Source organism: Urocitellus parryii, chromosome 5 (genome assembly GCF_045843805.1).
Source record: "Urocitellus parryii isolate mUroPar1 chromosome 5, mUroPar1.hap1, whole genome shotgun sequence".
In the NCBI taxonomy this organism is placed as follows: domain Eukaryota; kingdom Metazoa; phylum Chordata; class Mammalia; order Rodentia; family Sciuridae; genus Urocitellus; species Urocitellus parryii.
The window spans coordinates 159,895,996-159,919,560 of record NC_135535.1 but is presented as its reverse complement, the minus strand read 5'-3'; the positions used below and the strand labels follow the sequence as shown (position 1 = coordinate 159,919,560).

Sequence of the window (23,565 nt, the reverse complement as noted above, 5' to 3'; positions counted from 1 at the left end):
AATGTAATCCAAATGTCAATTTTTTTTCTCTTACAGTGATTCTTTTTTTTTTCTTCTTTCATTTGTTCTTGTGTTATATTCAATAAATACCTGACTAATGGGAGTTTACTAAATTTTTCTTCTGGAAATTTTAAAACTTTAGGTTTTACGTTTAGGTCTGTATTCCACTTTAAGTAAATTTTTATATGTAGTGCGTTGTCAGGGTCAAGATTCATTATTTGCACATGACTATCCAATTGCTCTTGCCTGTGTTGAATGGATTAAGTGTTCAACTTTGAGGTCTTTTTTTAGCATCTATGGAGATAATCATGATTCTTTTCTTAGACCTATTAGTGTGGTATATGTTATCAACAATATTCTTAATTTTTTAATTTTAATTTTTTAGTTGTACACAATACCTTTATTTTGTTTATTTATTTTTATGTGGTGCGAGGATCGAACCCAGGGCCTTGCACATGCTAGGCGAGTGCTCTACCACTGAGCCACAACCCAGCCCAACAATATTCTTAATTTTGAAGAAACAATGCATTCTGAAAAAATCCCACTGTGTTAGTTTATTAATTTTAAAATTTTGTTGTTAGATTCTGTTGGCAGATTTTTTATTTCATATCTTTGCATTAATATTCATAGCTGACTTTGTTATATAATTCTTCTTTTTCTACTGTTTTTTTCAGGGAATGATGTCAATATTATATTTTCTTTTTTAGAAGGAATTAGGAAGTCTTGTTTCATTTCAAGTGCTTTTAGTCATTTTTCATCTTTAAAGATTTGTTTGAAGAAGAAGATTAACATTAAACAGGGATGAGAGGTGGGAGGGAAAGGGAGAGAGAAGGGAAATTGCATGGAAATGGAAGGTGATCCTCAGGGTTATACAAAATTACATACAAGAGGAAGTGAGGGGTAAGGGAAGAATAATACAAGTGGAAGAAATGATTTACAGTAGAGGGGGTAGAGAGAGAAGAGGGGAGGGGAGGGGAGGGGAGGGGAGGGGAGGGGGGATAGTAGAGGATAGGAAAGGCAGCAGAATACAACAGACACTAGAATGGCAATGTGTAAATCAATGGAAGTGTAACTGATGTGATTCTGCAATCTGTATACGGGGTAAAAATGGGAGTTCATAACCCACTTGAACCAAACTGTGAAATATGATATATCAAGAACTATGTAATGTTTTGAACGACCAACAATAAAAAAAGAAAAAAAATACATAAATTTTTAAAAAAAAAAGATTTGTTTGAATTGATGTGTGAAACCATAAGGGCTTTGTCCTTTTTTTTTTCTTTTTTTATTAAGTTTTTATATATGTCAGCAGAATGCATTACTATTCATATTACACATATAGAGCACACTTTTTCATATCTCTTGTTGTATACAAAGTATATTCACACCAATTCATGTCCTCATACATGTACTTTGGATAATAACGATCATCACATTCCACCATCATTTCTAACCCCCTGCCCACTCCCTTTCCTTCCCACCCCTCTGCCCTATCTAGAGTTTGTCTGTTCCTCCCATGGTCCCTCTCTCTACTCCACTATGAATCAGCCTCCTTATATCAGAGAAAAACATTTGGCATTTGTTTTTTTGGGATTGGTTAACTTCACTTAGCATTATTTTCTCCAACTCCATCCATTTACCTGCAAATGCCATGATTTTATTCTCTTTTATTGCTGAGTAATATTCCATTGAGTATATATGCCACATTTTTTTTCTTAATTGGGTAATTCTGTGATGATTTTGTCTAATATATGTGTGTGTGTGTGTGTGTGTGTGTGTGTGTGTGTGTGTATGTATGTGATAGACCTTTATTTTATTTATTTATATGTGGTGCTGAGAATCAAACCCAGTAGTACTTCACACATGCCAGACAGGCATGCTACTGCTGAGCCCCAGCCTGATTTTGTCTTTTTTGTCCCTCTGGAAATTTGTCTAGGTTTTCTAACTCCTATGAGGTCAAATTTGTTCATCTTCGTTTTTTAAAGTAATTTCCCTTCACCTACATTTTAACTTTCATTTGCATAGAGATCTGTGAGGTATTTTTGGTGATATTTATTTAGTTATGAATAAGTTGACATCTCAGTCTATTGCCCAGCCTGGCCTTGAACTCCTGGACTCAAGTACTTGTCTCAGCCTCCCAGTTGGGACTACAGGCACATGCCACCCCATGACTCATGGTATTTAAGTTTCCTTCTGTTTTAGAGGGTATTCTTCCTTTATATATCTGTGTTGACTCCCCTTCCCTTTTCTTGATTGAGTCAGCTAATAGTTTATTTGTTAATTTTTTAAAATGTGATTTTAACTTACTAAATTAAGCTTTACTGCTTTTGTCTCTTGACCTTGTTTATTTCAGCTTTTATATTCATTTTCCTTTCCTTACACCATCTCTTGGTTTCTTTCATTGTTCCTTTTCTCTTTTTTTTCTTTTCTTTAAACCATAGAATTAAATTCATTAATGTTTATTATTATTTCACTTTTACTGATTAAGATATTAAGTTCTGTGTATTTTTCTCTCATCATTGTTTCACATGTATCCAGTGAATTCTGATAATTATCTTCATTACCATTTTTGAAATAAATTCTTTAATTTCAGTTTGTTTCTTGCCTTTCTGTAGTATTGTTAATAATTGTTCTTTTTTTATTTCTAGGTGTTGTGGTAGGACACTTGTTAATTTCTGGTTTTATTGCATTTTGTTTCAGAAAGTGGTGTTTGTAGTGTTTCCTGTGTCCTAATATATAATCTGTTTTTGTTAATAATGTTCCACGAACACTTGAAAAGGGTGTATTTTATATTACTAGTTCTTATTATTTGGTTCATAGTTATAAGGTATATCATAACCATTATGTTATTTAGATTTTCTTCCCTAAAAATTGCAACTTTTTAAAGACAGTCTTTCAAATCACATGTACTTTAAGCATCAGATCCCCTCCTTTATAGCCTTTGCTCTGATCTATCCACACACACCTTAGAAAATGTCAGTCAACAAATTGACTTCATGTTTTGGTTTGATAATAAAAATTAAGATTAATATTCTGGGAGTAAAAGGCTTTGGAAGTTCCATGTGAATAACCAAATACTGTTTAGTAGCAAGTATCTCTTAGATTGAACCTATATTAAGAATTATTGGGCTGGGGCTATAGCTCAGTGGTAGAGTGCATGCCTTGCGTGTATGAGGCACTGGGTTTGATTCTCAACACCACATATAAATAAATAAAGATCCATCAACAACTAATAGATAAATAAATAAAATAAAGGCATTCTGTCCATCTACAAAAAAAATTTTTTTAAATTATTTTTCTGGACATGGAGATACATGCTGTCATCCCAGCAACTTGGGAAGCTGATGCAGGAGGATTGTGAGTTAGAAACCAGATTTAGCAATTTAGCAAGGGCCTCAGCATGTCAGACCCTGTTTCGAAATAAAAATAAAAATGTTCAGTTCCTAGTAAACCCCACCTCCCCCGCTAAAGAAAAAAGGAATTATTTAAACATTTTAAATGAAAATCTATGTTATAAACTAACATTTTGTTAAGCTGCCAATTTTTACTACAAAGTGTAGCAATGTGATCAGAAAGTGTTTTTGAGGCTTAGTTAGGGCTTGAAATTAAAATGTATCTTAATTTTAGATGGAAAATGAACATAAGCCACAGATGTCTGGGAGAGGTGGAAAGCAAAACATGGGTTCTCGGGCTGGGGATGTGGCTCAAGCGGTAGCGCGCTCGCCTGGCATGCGTGCGGCCCGGGTTCGATCCTCAGCACCGCATACCAACAAAGATGTTGTGTCCGCCGAGAACTAAAAAATAAATAATAAAAATTCTCTCTCTCTCTCTCTCTCCCTCCTCTCTCACTCTCTCTTAAAAAAAAAGAAAAAAAAAACACATGGGTTCTCATCAATGCTTCTAGACTTATTCCTCTTCTCTTTCATTTCTATGTAACTCGACCTCTGCCTTGTACAATCATTTCTTTCTTGGCATTAATTTCCTTTGGAGCAGTGTTTAAACTTTCCTTATTTGATACTTGAGGTTTTATTTTTTTTTTCATCCTGTAATTTTCTTATGGCTCTGAAGTACATTAAAAATATTATCGACCATAAAATCTCTATAGCTACCTAATTTCTAAGAATTGAGTGAAAAATTGCATTGGAGATGATGTTTTATGGGAATTTTAGATATTGAATTCATACTCATAATCTTAGCATGCTGCTATCCTCTGGAGGTTTCAGATTGTTTTTGTAATTTCCTGGATGGTTGTTTTTGTTTTTAAAAAGACTGCTTATTTGTTTGATATTCGCTGTCCCATCTTCACACTTTGGTTTTCTGTGTAGTTATTTGGAAGGGGAAGTTTTCATTCTTCACATTGTTCTTGGTCAGACATAAGTTCTAAATTTTATTGTAGCAAAAAGGCTTTGTGGTGTGTGTGTGTGTGTGTGTGTGTGTGTGTGTGTATGTTTTTTTGTGTTAAGCTGGGCGCAGTAGCAGCACATGCTTATAATCCCAGCAGCTTGGAAGGCTGAGGCAGGAGGATCTTGAATTCAAAGCCATCCTCAGCAAAAGCAAGGCACTAAGCAACTCTGAGATCCTGTCTCTCAATAAAATACAAAATAGGACTGGGGATGTGGCTCAGTGATGGAATGTTCCTGAGTTCAGTTCCCAGTACCAAAAAAAAAAAAAAAAAAAAGTGAACCATGGAGGTGCTTGATGGATAAAGGACTGTTACGGAGAGTATTGGAAGGTGAAGTGTGTCTTAGAATGTTGACCTGATTTTTAGTAGCATCCTCATTTAACAAGAATATGTGCAGAAGTTCTCTGTCAGACCTAACATTTCTGTGAGATGATTCATTTTTGTACAAGTATTGTTTTATTCTGTTAGAGACTTGCATGACTTAAATTAACTTTACATTCTCATCCAGAAAATTTAAAACAGCTTTTTCTCTGCTGTTGGGAAATACTTTTGAGAAGAGGTGCAGCTGAACTGTGAGCTTTCCTCATTTATTCTGCCAGTAATGTCACTGTGAGCTACGAAAATGCATCTTTTCTAGATGTGAACGTTAATCTCTACTATATTTTGGCAGTCATGCTGGTGTCTTCAATGCAGAACTTTCAATCTGATTCATTTTGTCTAAAAGAAAGATATAAAGGTATTTTAAATATTATTTGGCATAATTAAAGTCTGATATAGTGTTGCATTTTGAGCATCATATTCACTGTGTAGTAAATATTATATTTATGGTAACTTTCCATTCTTCAGATAATTTCATGTGTGCATTATCATCTAGTGATAAAATAAAAGTAGCATCTAGGATAATGATCCAGCCAAATTATTTAGTAATGAATGCTTATCTTTTACTTACTTTAAGTAATGAAATCTTTCTGAAAAACTTTTTTGAGCCCTTTCCATTTCCCAACCTAATGTAATTGAATCCCTGTTAATATGTTCTTGTAGCTTTTATATTTTTCCTGCTTTGTATGATGATAGTTTTTTGTTTTGTTTTTAATCTCCACTACCAAATTATAAGGTATTTGTGGGCAGAGACTGTCTTGCTTGTCTTCATGCCTCTTGTAGTATCCTCCCAATACCTGGCTCATTATATAGTTAATGACCTGAATGAAAGAATGGCAAAAGGGAAATGAACCCAGGGGTCATCTACCACTGAGCTATATCTCTGGCCCTTTTTATTTTTTATTTTGAGACCATCTAGGAAGTTGGTAGGGTTGGCCTTGAACTTAGAATCCTCTTCCTTTAGACTTCTGAGTAGCTGGGAATACAGGGGTACTTCATTACACTTAACACATTCCTTTGTATTTTGAGAAAGGATCCCCCTAATTTGCCCAGGCTGGCTTTGACCTTGCAATTCTTCTGCCCCAGCCCCCTGAGCAGCTGGAATTATAGGTATTTGCCACAGTGCCTGGATTTATGAAGTCATTTTTATATACTACTGCCAATTTCAAAGAAGACTGCAAATCTGAAGATATGAAGTATTTAAGCTTAAAATATTCCCAGTGTCAGTTAGTGAATTTCAAGTTGTATCCCCAACAGTTATAATAAGTAATACTGTTCAGTTATAGTAGAGTAGATACAAAAAGCTTAGGTTCTCCTAGCTGTACTACTGGCCAGCTGCGTGACCAGTAGATTCCTTATTCTTTCTGTGATAATATTATGGAAAATGGAGGGAATTGGTGGTACCTATTTCTAAGCCTTTTCTGGTTATAAGAGTTTATTTCAGAGAAATAAAATATAAACCTATTTTGTATGTTTTGAAGGAACAAGGCCATCCTAAATAATTATTGTCAAGATAACACCCTAAAGTGAATTAGTTGGGGGCAGTGAAACTTGCTTGTACTCCCAGCTACTTGAAAGACTGAGGCAAGAAGGATGGCAAGTTTTGAGGCCAGCCGGGGCAACTTAGCAGGACCCTGTCTCAAAATAAATAACAAAAAAATAAAGAGGGTTGGGAACATAACTCAGAGTGTGCTGGGTTGAATTCCCAATACAACAATAAATAAATAAATAATTTAAAAATTCTAAAAAGGAGAGAAATATTGTTTTAAAAAGTACAGAATATTAATTGTATAGGGATTCAGAGAAAAAAATCAAGTGGTAATGATTTTATATACAACATATAATTATTTATACATATAAAATATAGAGTTTTATGGATAAGGTAGGATTTCAACTGAACCTTAAGAAAGGATGTTCCTAAAAATAGTAGAGAAGAAAAATGTTAATTTTGTTTGTTACGTCTAAGTTGGACAATTAGAAAGAGTGGTAAAACCAAGCCAGAGACTTGACTATACTAATTTCCAGATTAGTATCCTGTTTACATAGTCATATTTAAAATTACTTAATATATTAATCTTACTATATTTCTACTTAAGTCGACATAAATTTGAAAGTTTAATTGCCCAAAGTATTAAATATTTGAATATGCTTAATGCCTAAAATTTTATTTTGCCTTCCTACAATACTCATCTCAGTTGCCTTGCAGTTACAAAGCCTAGTTTATTGTGCTGCATAGGTGTGTAAACTTAATATGAAATCATTTATGAAATTATTGATTAAAATAATTCTTGTAGTCTGCACAAGGAATAACTTGGCTCACTAATCAAAAACTCCTTAATCTGCTGTCATTAGCTTAATAAATCTTAAATATAGCCATAGCATAAGCACATTTTTTTCTGTCATTTATTCTTCCTACATTCATGGCAACTATTATTTTCATAGACTATGTACATATTTTGGGAATAATAAGCACACACTCTCTGTGAAGAAGCAGCATTGCAAATATCAGCAAAATAAATGCACTTGTTTATATTTTCTCTACTACCCTATGTGTATTTAATAAGTTGTTCTAGGTTGCAGCTTTAAGAAAGTATATTAACAAAAAGTGTATCAATTTGTGTTATCGGAAACAACAAGGTAATTATGTCATGATGCCTCAATTGAATTGGGAACTGTAATTTTAGCAATAAAGTTTGGCACTTTGTTTACCATTATATTTCCTTCACCTTTTCAGATGTCTCTTTTTTTCTGTTATCAAAGGAAAATGTAGCAGAATAATAATGTAATCTTGTTTTTTGATTGTGTGTGAAGATGAAATACTTGTGGGATATTTTTGAGAACTTTTTTGCTATTTAAAGTAAATCATTCTTTTTAGTAATGTAATTTGTGGACAATCTGTTTATTTTGAAATATAATCAACCTGTAGAAAACAAAACTTTGGATGGAAAAAAATTTTCCTTTCAGCATCGGTATTGCTTAATTAAATTAATTTGGAAAAGAATTGAAATGGTTCAAGTTGAAAACGTTTCAAACCTTTTGGTAGGTATTGTGGGGTTGGTTAATAAAAATAACATTCTACTAAAAGATAGCATTGGGATGGAATAGTGAATATTACATCATACTTTAAAATATTATTTTATATCTAAACCAAATCTAGATGACAAGAATGCCCCCCCCCTTTTTTGCAGTGGAGAAAAGATGAGGCCTCAAGAAGAATAATAGAGTGGAACAAAATATAATACATGTTGCTTAATAGTCTAATAGCTTACAGAACAAAAGTGATCAACTTTTGAAAAATAATGATCATCAACTCACTTGTTGTAGAGAATATACAAATTAATTTAAATATAAAATTTTACCCATAATATAAATGGAAAAGATTAATAATATCTTATACAGGAAAAGGAATGTTCATACACTGCCAACTTAATACATTAAAAAAATAGCACCTCAGTATAGTTGTTATTTGCATTCTCCTATCATGAGTAAGATTAAGTATCTTTTCAGAGTTTTCAGAGCCATACATGCTTTTTTCCCAACTTTTTTGTTTAGCCGGGCCTCCTGTTGGCTTGTGAAGAGATGTTTTAATATTTTATATTTATCACTTTTTAGTATTTAGATTCTATTACATTATTTTATCATTGTTTAACTTTCTATAGTTGGGCATTTGATCTTTTAGAATGTGGTTATTTATTCTGCCGAGGATAGTTATTGAAAGTTTTTTCTAAGCTGGGCACAGTGGTGAACGCCTATAATCTCAGTTACTCAGAAGGCGGAGACAGGAGGATCACAAGATTGATGCCAGTCTCAGCAATTTAGACCTTGTCTCAAAATAAAAACATAGCTGGGCACGGTGGCATACACCGGAATCCCAGGGGCTCAGGAGGCTAAGGCAGGAGGATCATGAGTTCAAAGCCAGCCTCAGCACCAGTGAGGCACTAAGCAACCCATTGAGACCCTGTCTCTTAATAAAATACAAAATGGGGATGCCACTCAGTGGTTAAGTGCTCCTGAGTTCAATCCCTGGTACCCCCCAAAATAAATAAATAAATAAAAATTTAAAAGGGGGGGGGCTGGTGATATTCTAAGCTCTATTATGCCTTTTTGTACTAACTAGCTATGAGTAAACCATAACCTTACTCAGATATCAATTTCTTCACTTATAAAATAAGAGTGAATTAGATGATTTCCAGTTCTGTGCACGTTTGAAATGTACCAGAAACAACGAATGCATTGAACTTAAAAGTCTTAATATGATAGATAATGAAACATAACAATGATATATGGTTATAGGTTTCTAACAGTCTTGTTCCAGCAGTTTCTTGTTGGTTAGACAATGCTTTTCTTTGATAACAAAATTACCTATCAGTTGTTTCCCTTGACATTTCTTGGTTAGAAATACCTCTTCATCTTTTCTTCAGTTCACATCAAAGTATTTCCGAAGAGGCATGCCTTTTTTAGCTTTTGGGTGGCAAGGTGTTAGGAAAGAAAAATGTAGTGCTTTTGAATTAATTTAACCTCATCATTAAATGTGCATGTTAATCTTCATTATTTTATAATGACTGCCAATTGGCCTGTTCAGTTTTCCAGACTCAGTTGGAAAGCTGATATCCTTAAATCTGTTTCTCATCAAAACTTAATACATTAACTAGCTCTGTTTTTCCCCCCACAGAGCTAGAGATTAAATTATAATAGAGCCTGTACTCAGTAAAGTTTTATTTACTTGACACCTATGAAAATTCCACTAGAGAAGATGATTAGATATATCTTTTGATGTATACTTTGGGGAATGAGATTAAAACCAAGCAGTGAAATGAAGTATAGATATCAGCATTTGAATTGTAGTATCAAAATTTAAGTGGAATATTAGTAAAACAGGATTTGTGAAGTCTGAAACCCCATAGAGCCATAACACAGAAATGGATTTTCAAAACTAATAAGTTTTGAATGTATAATATTAAATCCCTCTCCCTGTGAAACAGAATGTTTTGCTATAGTGTTTTTCACCAGCAAAAACAAAACAAAACAACCCCACAGTGTTTTTCATGAGAGCATTAAAGCAATAAAAGGAATCTAAACTCATGTAGGCAATTCTTTGATTTGACCAATTGGTAAATTTTCTCCCAAAGAGGGGAGATGAGTTTTTCTTTGTGCACAGCTGTTTAGTACTATAATTAAAACTAGATGTTAGGTAACTGGATTCCTAATCCATTTCACTTGCTACCATACTCTTTAGTGTTGCCATTACGATTTTAATATCTTTTTAATTCTTTTTATTTTCATAGCTGCTATGCAATTAGATATTAGTTTATGTTAAACAATATATTTGATTGTTTTCTCTTTGGAAATTTTTTGTTCAATTCTATTTTTTTATTTCTTTGGTATCCTTATCTAATATACACATCATCTAATATCTAGGTTATTAGTTGCCTTTTGACTGTATTTACCATGTCATAGCTTTCTGCCTTTGATTCTTTGCAATTTATTTACTACACTGCTGGTGGATTGGTTATTTTATTTTCTTTTTCAGTGCTGGGCACCTCACACATACTAGGCAGGGGCTCTACCACTGAGCTATACCTCTAATCCCTACATTGATATTCTTTAAATGGTGTTTTTGCTGTGTTGTAATCTTGTTTAAGAGCTGGAGTGTCTTCTTTCAAATATGTGATAAAAATTTTCGGTTTGGCCTTCAAAGAATCTTCTCTAGTGATTGTGGCTTACCTGTTTGGTCATATGTCCACATCTGATCAGCTCTTGAAAACTCCCAGCCTTACATACCACTTCACTTAATCCAGCTTTTGAATTGATTATGTTTTCACATTGAAAACTTCCAAATGCCTTTTTCTTTCTGTTGTCATTGATGAATAATGTTTCCTTCAGATATGTATGTTTTAGTTGTGCTCATTTTTGCTGTAGCCAAAGCAGTGCCATTTATGTGAATGCATGTGTGGATTTGGGAAATGTTAATTTAAAAAATTAAATGTTAATTTAAAATGTAGCACGCCTGTAATCCCAGCAACTGGGGAGGCTGAGGCAGGAGGATTGCAATTTCAAAGCCAGCCTCAGCAACTTAGTGAGACCCTAGGCAACTTAGCAAGATCCTGTCTCAAAATTAAAAATGAAAAGGGATGGGGACATGATTCAGTGATTATGTGCACTGGGTTAAATCCCCAGTGCAAAAACAAAAAACAAAAAAAACCCAAAAAAACAAAAAACAAAAAACCAGAAAAATAAATACATCAGAAGTTTTCTGATAGGAAGAAAATATAAGGAACATTGTATTTTTAAGCTTAAAACAGATATTTTAAACACCTATAGTGTAATAAGCCCTGTGCTTGACTGTGTGTTACAAAGAGGGAAAAAAAATAGTTTAAAGGACATTCAAAGACAAGTGTGAAAGGCAAACTTATATTTGAACAAATAGATTGCCTTAGGAAGATAGACACCAAGTGCAAGGTGATTTAAATCAGGAATCAATGCACTATGCTTTGAGAAAAATGAAAAGGATGGGAGGTCATAGATACTTTGTATAATCTGAATACATTATTCCTACAAAAAGATTGTGGAAACAGAAAAAAAAATGTCCCTTTTCCCATTAGTCTACCTGGTGGAATATAAGAATGACCTGTGGCCACAGGTCATTGTCTAAGGGGGGGGGGAATAATTTTCTACTAATTCTCTGGGTGGAGTGCCCACAATGATCCTAAGGCTTTTGGGGAATACTCCTGATGTTTCTATCACTTGATCACATTTTATGCTGTTCTAGGGATTGGGTGGTAAAGCACTTGCCTAGGACATGGGAGGTCCTGTGAGGTCCTGGGTTCAATCCCTAGCACTGCAAATGAAGAAAACCTTGCTGGAAGTGGTGGCTCCCTTCTGCAGTCCCAGTACTTTCCCAGTAGAAAAAAAGTCTTTGTCTATGAGATGGGGGATAGGAGAGTAAATGCTTATTAAATAATATGAACTAATGTAGATTTTTTAAATGATGAAAAAATGTACATTTTTTAATTAGTCTACTGAATAAATTTTAGATGATCCCATTTTTGTTGGCAACATCCAAAGCAACATAATCTGGAGCAAGCCAAACCTATGCCTTTTTATGCCATCAGAGTATTGACCTTGGCTACATCAGTGACATAGAACTTCTGGTGCTTGTTGGACTTGACATCCACAGTGAGCACAAGTGTGTTATCTTCTGTCGTCTTCTTGGCAGATGCAGTTGTCAGAGAGAAATTAGGGATGGCATAGTAATGAAGCTGGATTGTTTCTCCTAGAGGCGCTCTTGGGAGGACTTCTGGGCTGCCTCTGGAAGATATGGTATCTTGGGCTGCCAAAAGGCAGCTAACCTGTGTGTGGGGGGAGCGTGGACAGGTTTTAACTGCCTTCTTGGCCTTTAAAACCCTTGATTTGTCTTTGTCTTTGGAAGGGGCAGAAGCTTCCTTCACTTTAAAAAAAAATTAAATTTGTTCTTTTTTAGGCATACATGACAGTAGTGTATTTTGACATATAGATACAACTTATTCTAAGTAGGATTCCATTCTTGTGGTTGTACATGATGTGGAGTTTCACTGGTCACGTATTCATATATGAGCATAAGAAAGTTATGTCCAATTCATTCTGTTTTTCCTATTCCCATTTCCCTCCCTTCCTTTACTTTTGTTACCATTTTTGGGAAAATGTCCCAGATGTCTCTAATATAAAACAAAATAATGGGCTTGGGGTTTTGGCTCAGTGATAGAGCACTTGCCTTACATGCGTGAGGCACTGGGTTTGATCCCCAGCACCACGTAAATAAATAAAAGTATTATGTTCATCTATAACTTAAAAAAAACCCTATTAAAATACTAAAGGATTTTTTCTTTCTCTTTTTTTTTTAAAGAGAGAGAGAGAGAGAATTTTAATATTTTTTAGTTTTCCGTGGACACAACATCTTTGTTTGTATGTGGTGCTGAAGATCGAACCTGGGCCGCATGCATGCCAGGCGAGCGCGCTACCACTTGAGCCACATCCCCAGCCCAGGATTTTTTTCTTTACTGAAATTTTAAATATGAAATGAAAGAATCTGGTGGAGGAGGGCTTCCATAGGCCTGAAAGTGAGAAAGATTAAATTACTTTTGGGACTAGGGTTGTGGCTCAGTGATAGGGTGCTTCCTTGCATTCGGGAGGCAATACTGGGTTTGATTTTCAGCACCACACAAAAATGAAATAAAGATATTGTGTGTACACCTACAACTAAAAAATAAATATTTTTTTAAAAAATTGTTTTTAACAAAAGCAATATCAGCATCATAATAGGAAAAAATCATTAAAAACTGGGACGCGGGCTAGGGTTGTGGCTCAGTGGTGGAATGCTGGCCTGGCATGCATGAGGCACTGGGTTCGATCCTCAGAACCACATAAATGTAAAATAAAGACGTGTCCACCTAAAATTAGAAAATAAATATTAAAAAAAAGAAAACCTGGAACGCTGGAGCCAGTCCACTTGGGGATTCAAATTGTGGATCCATCACTTCCTAGCTGCATACTTTTGAGCAAGTCCGTAAAATGAAGGTGCCAGTTATTGATCTATTGCTTTTCAGCTCTAAATTTGTCTTCCATTGTCCTGTTTGCCAATTATTGTTTAGTTTTGTCAGAAGGGAGACAATGGAGAAGGGGTTTCCTTTGTGTGCTGCTTGCTCCTGTGTCAAGCAAGGATTAGTGGAACATTCAGTGGGAGTTTTAGTGGTAACACACCCATGTGTGGTTTCCCAATAATTATACACTGTGGCATCTCCCCATGTGTGGCTTTCCCCAGCATCCAGAAAGGTACCTTCCCAACACATTCTGCTGACATGAGTTCTCCCAGTAGGTGTCTTGTGCCAGTATCACAGAGAGTAACTTTCTGGTGAATTCTGCTGGCATATTGTCTTAGTAGATTTCTCAAACATCCATGGTTGTGTCCTGTACACAAGATGATGTTCTCACCTCTAGTAGGAGTGGCACTTTTGCACTTTTGCACAGAGTTGGTCTTTTCTGTTGTCATGTGTCAGCTCTAGAAGTAGGGTTTGCTTCCTTTCTCTACTCCTGGGTAGTTAAATCTCCTGTTGTAATTAAAAGTGTTTTATATTAAACTTTTCCCTGTTCAAATTATTGTGTGATTTCTATCTTCTAATTATACTTTGATATTTTGGGTTTATAAGTAGTAGTACTTTTCCTATAAGATTGGCCTAAAGATTAAATCAGATAATATATGCAAAGTGTTTAGAATAGTGTCTGCCATAATGAGTACTCAACCACTGTTTTTTTGGTGTGCTAATACTATTGTTATTGTCTGCTAAGGGCGACATTTCTACTTTTTGTTTACAGGATGTTTCGTCTTAACTCACTTTCTGCCTTGGCCGAACTGGCTGTGGGCTCCAGATGGTACCATGGAGCATCACAGCCCACCCAGACAAGGCGAAGACTAATGATGGTGGCTTTCCTGGGAGCATCCGCAGTAACTGCAAGTACTGGTCTCTTGTGGAAAAGGTGAGTGTTATCTGACCATCTTGTTCTTAAGTGAACTTATATTTTTTCAAATGTCTCTGTTAGAATGGAGTTGATTTCTGAATTAACTTTATATCAAAAGTTATTACCCAAATCATTTGACATTAATAGTATTAGTTTATGAAATAATATATTTTAAAGAATTCAGCCATGGCAATAAATAGAAAACATAGTGCTTTCAGGTCTGCTTGTCTCCCCTGCTGAACATTTTTCATAATGGTATAGGGATGTCAGTAGTTGCTTTAGAAAATGAGTGCTTTGGGAGACTCAGAATCTAGTAGCCACATATGAAATTAACTGATGAATCTCAGTATTTGTGTCACCTAATAAATTTCCTTTCTTGTTATTGAAACTTCCCTGGAGGGAAGAGAAAATATAATTAGTATAGTCTTCTCTTTCTTAAAATATATAGGTACTGTTTTTCTGATTTTACTAACTCTTGTTTTTTATCTTTTACCCACTTCACACTGTCTTAAAGTTGCTCTCATGATTAGCTTTCTCAAAAGATTACATTTTTATTATTTTTTATTAATTATGTTAAATGAAAATATGTACCATAAAATATATTAATTTTAGATAGACAGTTCAAAAATGTTTGTATATTGTACTGAGGATTAAACCCAGGATCTCATACATTCTAAGCACTCTTACCATTGAGCTACATCCCCTGTGCTTTTTATATTTTTATTTTGGGAGAGTCGTGCTAAGTTGCCTAGGCAACCCTTGAACTTAAGATCCTTCTGCTTTAGCCTCTTAAGAACTGGGATGACAGGTGTGTACCATCTTGCCCAGCCAGTTCAATAATTTTTCTTTTAATTTTTTAAATTTAAAGACAGGATCTCACTAAGTTGCTTTGGGCCTCACTAAATTGCTAAGGTTGGCTTTGAACTCACAATCCTACCTCAGCCTCCAGAGCCACTAGGATTATAGTCATGTGTCACCTGGCTCAGTTCAGTAAGTTTTGACAAATGTATATAATTGTGCAACTACCCCCAAATCAAGACATAGAATATTTCCAGGGACTGGGGATATATCTCAGTGGGTAGAGAGCTTGCTTAGCATGCACAGGGCCCTCGGTTTCATCCCCAGCAACACACACTTACACTCATACACAAAGAAAACATTTCTATTTACTCATAATGTCCTCTCATGCCTCTTCCTAGTCTCAACACTATGCACCATTCTAGGCAATTGCTTATCTGATTTTTATAGATCAGTTCTGCATTTCTAGAACTTAATATAGGTAAAATCATTAAAAAAATGTATCTTTTGGATGTAACTTCTTTTACTTAGCCTAATGTTTTTGAAATTTATACTATATATCAGAAATTTGAATCTTAATTATAATTGGATGGTATTTCTTTGCTTGAATATGCTGCCACTTGTTATCCATTTACCAGTTGAAGGCCATTTGGGTTGTTTCCAGCATTTTTTGCTCTCATTAATAAACTATATTGAAGCTCATTTATAAGTCTCCATTTCTTTTAATTAGATACTTATGAGTGAAGTTGCTAGATTTTGGCAAATATATGTTGAACTTCATTCAAAACTGCCAGTTTTCCACTGGTTTGGTACATCTATACACTCCTACCAGCAATTCATGAGACTAATTTGTTCACTGGCCTTTGGTGTTATCAGTCTTTTAGCCATACTAGATAGAGAATGTTGTAGCAATTCACCATGGTTTGATATACATTTCCCCAATAGCTAATGATGCTAAGCATCTTTTCTTGGAATTGCTGGTCATTTCTGATGCCGTCTTTTATAAAGTATGTGTTTGAATTGCCCACTAAAAAATTGAATGGTTTTCCTTCTTATTGAGCTGTAAGATCTTTATGTAGTTTGGATATAACCTTTGGCAGATAGATATTTATTATAAATGTGTTCTCATAGTGAATGGCTTGCATTTTCATTTCCTTCATGATGCCTTTCAAAGAGAAGAAGCTTTTAATTTTGACCAAGTTCAGTTTATCATTATTTTTTTATATGTTTCCTGTCTAGAAGATCTTTGCCTGTCCCCAAATGTAAAGATTTTCTCTTGTGTTTCCTACAGTTTATTGTTTTAGACACATCATTATTTCTAATTGGTATTATGATCTTTCAGTAGCTTCTCCCCCACGTTAGTTATTCCCACTGCTGTTCTATAAAAAAATAAATAAATAAGAAGGGGTGCTGGAGTTGTAGCTCAGTGGTAGAGCACTTGCCTCATACATGTGAGGCACTGTGTTTGATTCCCCAGTACCACATATAAATAAGCAAATAAAATAAAAAGGTCCATCAGCAACTAAAAATTTTTTTAAAAGAGGGTAGTTTGAAATGTTACATAAAGGAAACAAATCTACATTTTGTTGGTATGATATTTATAATTTTTGAATTTAAATATCCAAAAGCCAAAAATCTGTATATTGACAACATATCGCTAATATTAGAACTTTTCTTTTCTTTTCTTTTCTTTTTTATAAAAGGGGAACACATTACAGAGAGCGAGCAACCTAGCACTTTTTTTTTTTTTTTTTTTTAGAGAGAGTGAGAGAGGAGAGAGAGAGAATTTTTAATATTTATTTTTTAGTTCTCGGCGGACACAACATCTTTGTTTGTACGTGGTGCTGAGGATCGAACTCGGGCCGCACGCACGCCAGGCGAGCGAGCTACCGCTTGAGCCACATCCCCAGCCCTAGAACTTTTCTAATACATGTCTTTGTTACAGATTCTAACTTTATAAATGTTTCAAGATCATAAATATACCTACCACTAGGGTTTTACTACTGTAAGATTGTTAGTCTTGTGCCTCTGTTATACCATATAGAAACTATGAGCAGGAATTTTTTTTCCTCAATAAGAAATGAGGTTTAAAGTTCTTTTTAAAAATAACCTTTTCAGTTTGCTTTGTTTTCTTTCTTTGAATCAAGAAAAATTCAAATGCATCTATCTGAAAGATGATCCATTCACCCTTGTCTTTTAGCTCCTGGACTTTAGCATTTCGTCTTAATTTTTCTTGTAATGCAGTATGACTTTTGAATTTTACTGCAGTCCTTCCCAAGGTTCTCTGGAAGTGAAAAGTCTACCACTATAAATGGCAGTGGAGATTGTAATTCCCATGGCCTTATAGGGAGTGGCTTAAATTGTACAGTTATGCTATAAATATTTGAGCAGATTGTGATTCCCTTCTGACTCTAAACTTATTCCATATGCTTTCTCTAATTTTGTGGATGAGAGAACTTATAAACCTTCAAATATAGTTTTTGTAAGTTTTTGCTACATTTCTTTTGAAGCTCTGTTATTATGTATATTCCTATTTAAGGTTGTTATATTTCCTTGAGGAATTGACCCAATTAACATTGGAAACATTTCATTTTGTTTCTGGTAATATTCTTTGTTCTGAAATCTACTTTGTCTCATATTAATCCAACCACTCCAGATTTCTTTTAATTTGGGTTTGTATGGCATATCTTATTTCTGTCTTTGTATTTAAACTTATTTTCTCAAAAACAGCTTATAATGGGCTTTACTTTTTGTGTAAGTCTGATAACCTCTTTTATTTGAGGTGTTTAGACCATTTTCACTTCTCATAATTACTGAAATGGGTTTCATTTAAATCTTCCATCCTGACATTTGTTTTCTATTTGTTGACACTACTCTTTACTTCTTTTATTTAATTATTTAGGATACTGAGTTTATTACCTCTCTGCTTCTCTCTTCTTTATTTCTGTCTTCTCTCATTTTATTGTTTTGGAGGAGGGGGAAAAAAAAAACCTTTTATTTGTTTTATTTATTTATTTATTTTGAGACTAGGATCTCACTCTGTTGCCCAGGCTGATTTTGAATTCATAGCCTTCTTCCCTCAGTCTCCTGACTAGCTGGAATGATCACTGCACCCAGTTTATTATTTCCATACATGTATATAGTGTGCTCTGATCATTCTTTTGCTTTTTCCTTCTCTCTCTCTCTCTCTCTCTCTCCCCCCCCTCTCCCTCTCCCTCTCTCCCTCCCTCCCTCCGACCCCTTCCATGTGATTATTCTAAAGCAAGATTGGCAAACACTTTCCATAGGATCCAGATAGTGAGTGTTTTAGATGGCCCAGTTTATAAAGTCTCTGTTGCTACTGCTATATAGAGCAAAAGCAGCCATAGACAACACGGAAATGAATGAGCAATGTGTTGATGATGCATGCCTGTGAGTCACAGCTCCTTAGAAGGCTAAGGCAGGAGGATGGTACATTCATGGCCAGCCTGGGCAATTTAGCTAGACCCTGTCTCCAAAATAAAGTTTTTAAAAAAGGGAGAATGTTGCTGGGGATGTAATTTAGTGGTAGGGCACTTGCCTAACATGTGCAAGGCCTTGGGTTTGATTTTTGGTGCTGAAAAATAAATAACGAATGAATGAATGTAGCCATGTTCAAGTAAAACTTTTATGGGCACTGAAATTTGAATTCCATATAATCTTTTTTTTAATTTATTTTTTAGTTGTAGTTGGACACAATACCTTTATTTTATTTATTTATTTTTATATGGTGCTGAGGATTGAACCCAGGGCCTTGCACTTGCTAGCTGAGCGCTCTACTGCTGAGCCACAACTCCAGCCCATATAATCTTTTTTTATCACAAACTATTATTTTTCTTTTTATTCTAGTTATTTAAGAGTGTAGAAACCAGGGGCCTTACAAAAACAAATAGGGGACTGGTTTTGACCTGTGGGCCATAGTTTGCCAGTTCCTGCTGTAGAATTTAGCATACATCTTGAACTTGTCATATCCTACCTTAAATGTTATATAATTTCCTACCCAAAGGACTTAAAATCAACATACTATAGTAATGCAACCACATCAATGTTTATAGCAGCTCAATTCACAATGGCTAAGCTATGGAACCAATAGATGAATGGATAAAGAAAATATGATATATACATATTAGAATATTATTCAACCATAACGAAGAATGAAATTATGGCATTTGCTGGTAAATGGATGGAACTGGAGACTATCATGCTAAGTGAAATAAGTGAGTCCCAAAAAACCAAAGGCCAAGTGTTCTTTCTGATATGCGGATGCTACCATACAATAGATAGGGGAGGGAAGAATAGAAGTTTATTGGATTACAGAAAGGGTAATGAAGGGAATGGAGGGAATATGGGAATGGAAAAGACAGTAGAATGAATCTGATATAACTTTCCTATGTTCATATATGAATACACTACCAGAGTAATTATATATCATGTACAACTGCAAGAATGAGATCCTAATACAATGAGTTATACTGCATGTATGTATAATACGTCAAAATATACTCTACTGTCATGTATATCTAAAATTAACAAATTTTAAAAGTTATATAACTTCATATATATATATATATATATATATATAAGCTCAATAATATAATTTTTATTTCCCTTCTGTGTTCCTTGTATTATTGTTATACATGTTATAACTAAATATTTTATATACTTTATAATACATTGTTGTTGTTGTTATTAATTTTGCTTTAAAGAATCACCTGTATCTTTAAGAAATTCTAAAAAGAGAAAAAACTTTGTTACATTTACCCACACATTTTACATTTCTGGTACCCTTTGTTTCTTTGTGTTAGTCCAAGTGTCTTCATTCCTTCCCTCCTTCCTTCCTCCTTCACTTCTTCCCTCCCTTCATTTTTGAATTTATTTATAGCTTATTTTTATTGGTAGATTGTAATTATTTTTTGAAGCATTCTTTTTTTTAACCATTATTTTATTTATTTATTTTTATGTGGTGCTGAGGATCCAGCCCAGTGCCTCACATGCACTAGACAAGCACTCTACCACACAACCCCAACCTGATTGTAATTATTTGTAATAGTAGAATTCATTGCTATATATTCATACATGCACAAATATAACAATATAATTTGTCAGTTTCATTCTCCAGTACCTCCTCCTCTTTTCCCTTCCTGCTTCCCCCTGGTCCCCTTCTTCTTTTCAACTCCTTTGTATTTTCATGAGGTGCCACTACCCCCAGCTCTACCGCCCCTTTCTGTCTAGCTTTCATATATGAGGGGAAACATATAATTTTCTGAATTTGGCTTATTTCACTTAACATAATGCTCATAAGTTCTATCCATTTTCCTGCAAATGATGGAATTTCATTCTTTATGACTGAATAAAACTCTATCATATATACTACAATTTCTATTTTCTACTGATGGACATCTAGACTGGTTCCATAATTTGATTATTGTAAATTGTGCTGCTTATAAACATAGGTATACGTGTATTGCTATAGTATGTTGACTTTAATTCTTTTAAAAAAATTTTTTTTAGTTGTAGATGGACACAATACCTTTATTTTTATTTATTTTTATGTGGTGCTGAGGATTGAACCCAGCATCTCATATGTGCTAGGCGAGTGCTCTACCACTGAACCACAACCCCAGCCCCTTGACTTTAATTCTTTAGAATACATATGGAGGAGAGGTATAGCTGGGTCATATGATGGTTTTTGAGGAACCTCTGCACTGATTGCTGTAGTGGTTGTACTAATATGTTTCCCCAAATCTTTTCCATGTAGCTTACTTCTGTAGTGCAGTACAGTACCAATGCTGTGACTATGACAGCTAATGCTTTTATATTTCTACTTTGGTGTGACTTTGCTTAAAAAATTTGATGCTTGCATACTATAAGAAGTTTTTTTTTTTTTTAATATATAGTGGGAACTTTTTACTGCTTTATTTGAAAAAGAAACTAAAGATTCACAAATAAATCATATTCTACAATATAGTTAAGTGTAATCATGTTTCACAATGTTTGCAGAAACTAATTGAAATAAATGACACCTTCATTCTGTAGATTATTTCACTTTAAATATCTTGTAAATTGGAATCTAGATTGTATAATCACAATCGTAAGTTGACTGATTTTAGTATACTAATTTTTTAGATCAGTTTTGCTCACTTCCAAATAGCTAGCTTTTCTGAAAATATCCTTTAAAATATATAGGAAAGGCCTTGATTGAATCTAAAAGTGCCCAAAGATAATATACACCATGCTATAATCAAAATTAATGATAACACTTCAGGCTGATTTTGAGTAAAAGCAGTTCTTGATATTTGACCTCTATATCAATTCAGCTCTCTTTTTAGAGATAATGCAGGGTAGTATCTCTATCCATATGAAACAAAATGAAATTAAACCCCTATCTCTCACCATGCACAAAACTCAACTCAAAATGGATCATTGACTTAGGAATACAACCAGAGACCCTGCATCTAATAGAAGAAAAAGTAGGCCCTAATCTCCATCATGTGGGATTAGGTCCCGACTTCCTTAATAAGACTTCTTTGGCACCAGAATTAAAATCAAGAATCAATAAATGGGATGAACTCAAAATTAAAAGTCTCTTCTCGGCAAAAGAAACAATCTATGAGGTGAATAGAGAGCCTACATCTTTTTTTTTTTTAAGAGAGAATTTTTTAATATTTATTTTTTAGTTTTTGGTGGACACAACATCTTTATTTTATATTTATGTGGTGCTGAGGATCGAACCCAGTGCAGCGTGCATGCCAGGCGAACACGCTATTACTTGAGCCACATCCCCAGCCCCCTATATCTTTTTTTGAAAAAATATTTATTTAGTTTTAGATGAACACAAAGTACCTTTATTTATTTTTATGTGGTGCTGAGGATTGAACTCAGTGCCTCACACACGCGAGGCTAGCTTTACCACTGAGCTACAGCCTCAGCCCCTAGAGCCTACATCTTGGGAGCAAATATTTACCACTCATACATCAGATAGAGCACTAATCTCTAGGGTATATAAAGAACTCAAAAAGTTAAACATGCCAAAACACAAATAACCCAATCAATAAATGGGCCAAGGACCTAAACAGACACTTCTAAGAAAATGACATACAGTTAATCAACAAATATGTGAAAAAATGTTCATCATCACTAGCAATTAGAGAAATGCAAATCAACACCACTCTAAGATTTCATCTCACTCCAGTCAGAATGGTAGCTATTAAGAATATAAACAACAATAAGTGTTGGCGAGGATGTGGGGGAAAAGGTACACTCATACAATGCTGGTGGTACTGCAAATTGGTACAGCCAATATGGAAAGCAGTTATGGAGATTTCTTGGAAAATTGGAAATGGAACCATCATTCCCATACTAAAACATAAAAACAGCATACTATAGGGACACAGCCACATCAATGTTTATAGCAGCATAATTCACAATAGCTAAACAGTGGACCCAACCTAGATGCCCTTCAATAGATGAATGGATTAAAAAATATGAGGCCTGTATGCACAATGGAATATTACTCAGCAATAAAAGAGAATAAAATCATGGCATTTGCAGGTAAATGGATGGAGTTGGGAGAGATAATGCTAAGTGAAGTTAGCCAGTCCCCAAAAACCAAATGCTGAATGTTTTCTTTGATACAAGGAGGCTGAGTCATAGTGGGATAGGGAGTGAGAGCATGGGAGGAATAGACAAACTCTAGATAGGGCAGAGGGGTTGGAGGGGAAGGATGGGGGCATGGGGTTATAAATGATGTTGGAATGTGATGACATTATTATTCAAAGTACATCTATGAAGACACGAATTAGTGTGAATATACTTTGTATACAACCAGAGATATGAAAAATTGTACTCGATATGTGTAATAAGAATTGTAATGCACTCTGCTGTCATATATAAATTTTAAAAATTAATTTAAAAAATTGTAATGCATTCTGCTGTCATATATAAATAAAAAATTAATTAAAAAGCCAGAAAAAATAAAATAATTAAGTATTACAGAACCAATAAATGCAATGGTGTACAAAAAGATGATCTTGGCTTCTTAAATAATTTACCTTTACACAGCTTCAGGACGGCTTTCCTGGCTGTATGCCTCTGGCTCCCCAAAAGGGAGAGCAAGAAAAAGTCACTAGAGGCTGATGAGAGAAAGGGGGGCTCGAGATATAGAGAAGGGAGGAGGGAGGGAGGGGGAGGGGGAGGAAGGGAGGAGAAAAGGAAGAGAAAAGGAGTGGAGCGGAGGGGAGGGGAGAGAGGAAGGAACAAACACATTCAGAAGTCAGCCTTTACTGGGAGGACTCTTCTTAGAAAGAAAGTTCTATCCATGAAAGGGCAGGACTACAAGAGAACAGATATAACTCAACCCTAGGGGTACACCCACAAAGAAGACCTCCTTGCTGTCTGAGTGCGTCTCCAACCAAGCCACAATGAATGGAGTGGTTGGTCAGAGCCAGAGGCATCAAGACTGGATGGTGTGGTCATTC

At 34.8% G+C, this 23,565-nt stretch overlaps 2 protein-coding genes across 4 annotated transcripts in view; one reads left to right on the top strand and one right to left on the bottom strand.

Moving 5' to 3' along the window:
• Positions 1–23,565, top strand: part of Micu1 (mitochondrial calcium uptake 1) — a 178,748-nt gene that overhangs the window by 18,380 nt on the left and 136,803 nt on the right. For all 3 annotated transcript variants that reach the window (XM_026405812.2, XM_026405809.2, XM_026405811.2), the window contains exon 2: positions 14,129–14,290. In XM_026405812.2, coding sequence (XP_026261597.1) covers positions 14,130–14,290 — 161 coding nt within the window. In that variant the 5' untranslated portion in view covers position 14,129. The remainder of the gene's footprint in view (positions 1–14,128; positions 14,291–23,565) is intronic.
• Positions 11,881–13,805, bottom strand: LOC113194663 (large ribosomal subunit protein uL23-like). The gene is made up of 2 exons (XM_026405836.1): positions 13,748–13,805; positions 11,881–12,227 (listed from the first exon to the last, which is right to left on the bottom strand). Exons 1-2 carry the CDS (start codon positions 13,803–13,805, stop codon positions 11,881–11,883), a joined length of 405 nt encoding a protein of 134 aa, XP_026261621.1.

Bases quoted from the DNA above. Each gene is read 5' to 3' on its own strand.
- LOC113194663 (XM_026405836.1), bottom strand. From the start codon at position 13,805: ATGACAACAGAAAAGACCAACTCTGTGCAAAAGTGCAAAAGTGCCACT. The intron at 12,228-13,747 runs GTGAGAACATCA...TTTTTTTTAAAG, and splicing joins AAGTGCCACTCCTACTAGAG to TGAAGGAAGCTTCTGCCCCT.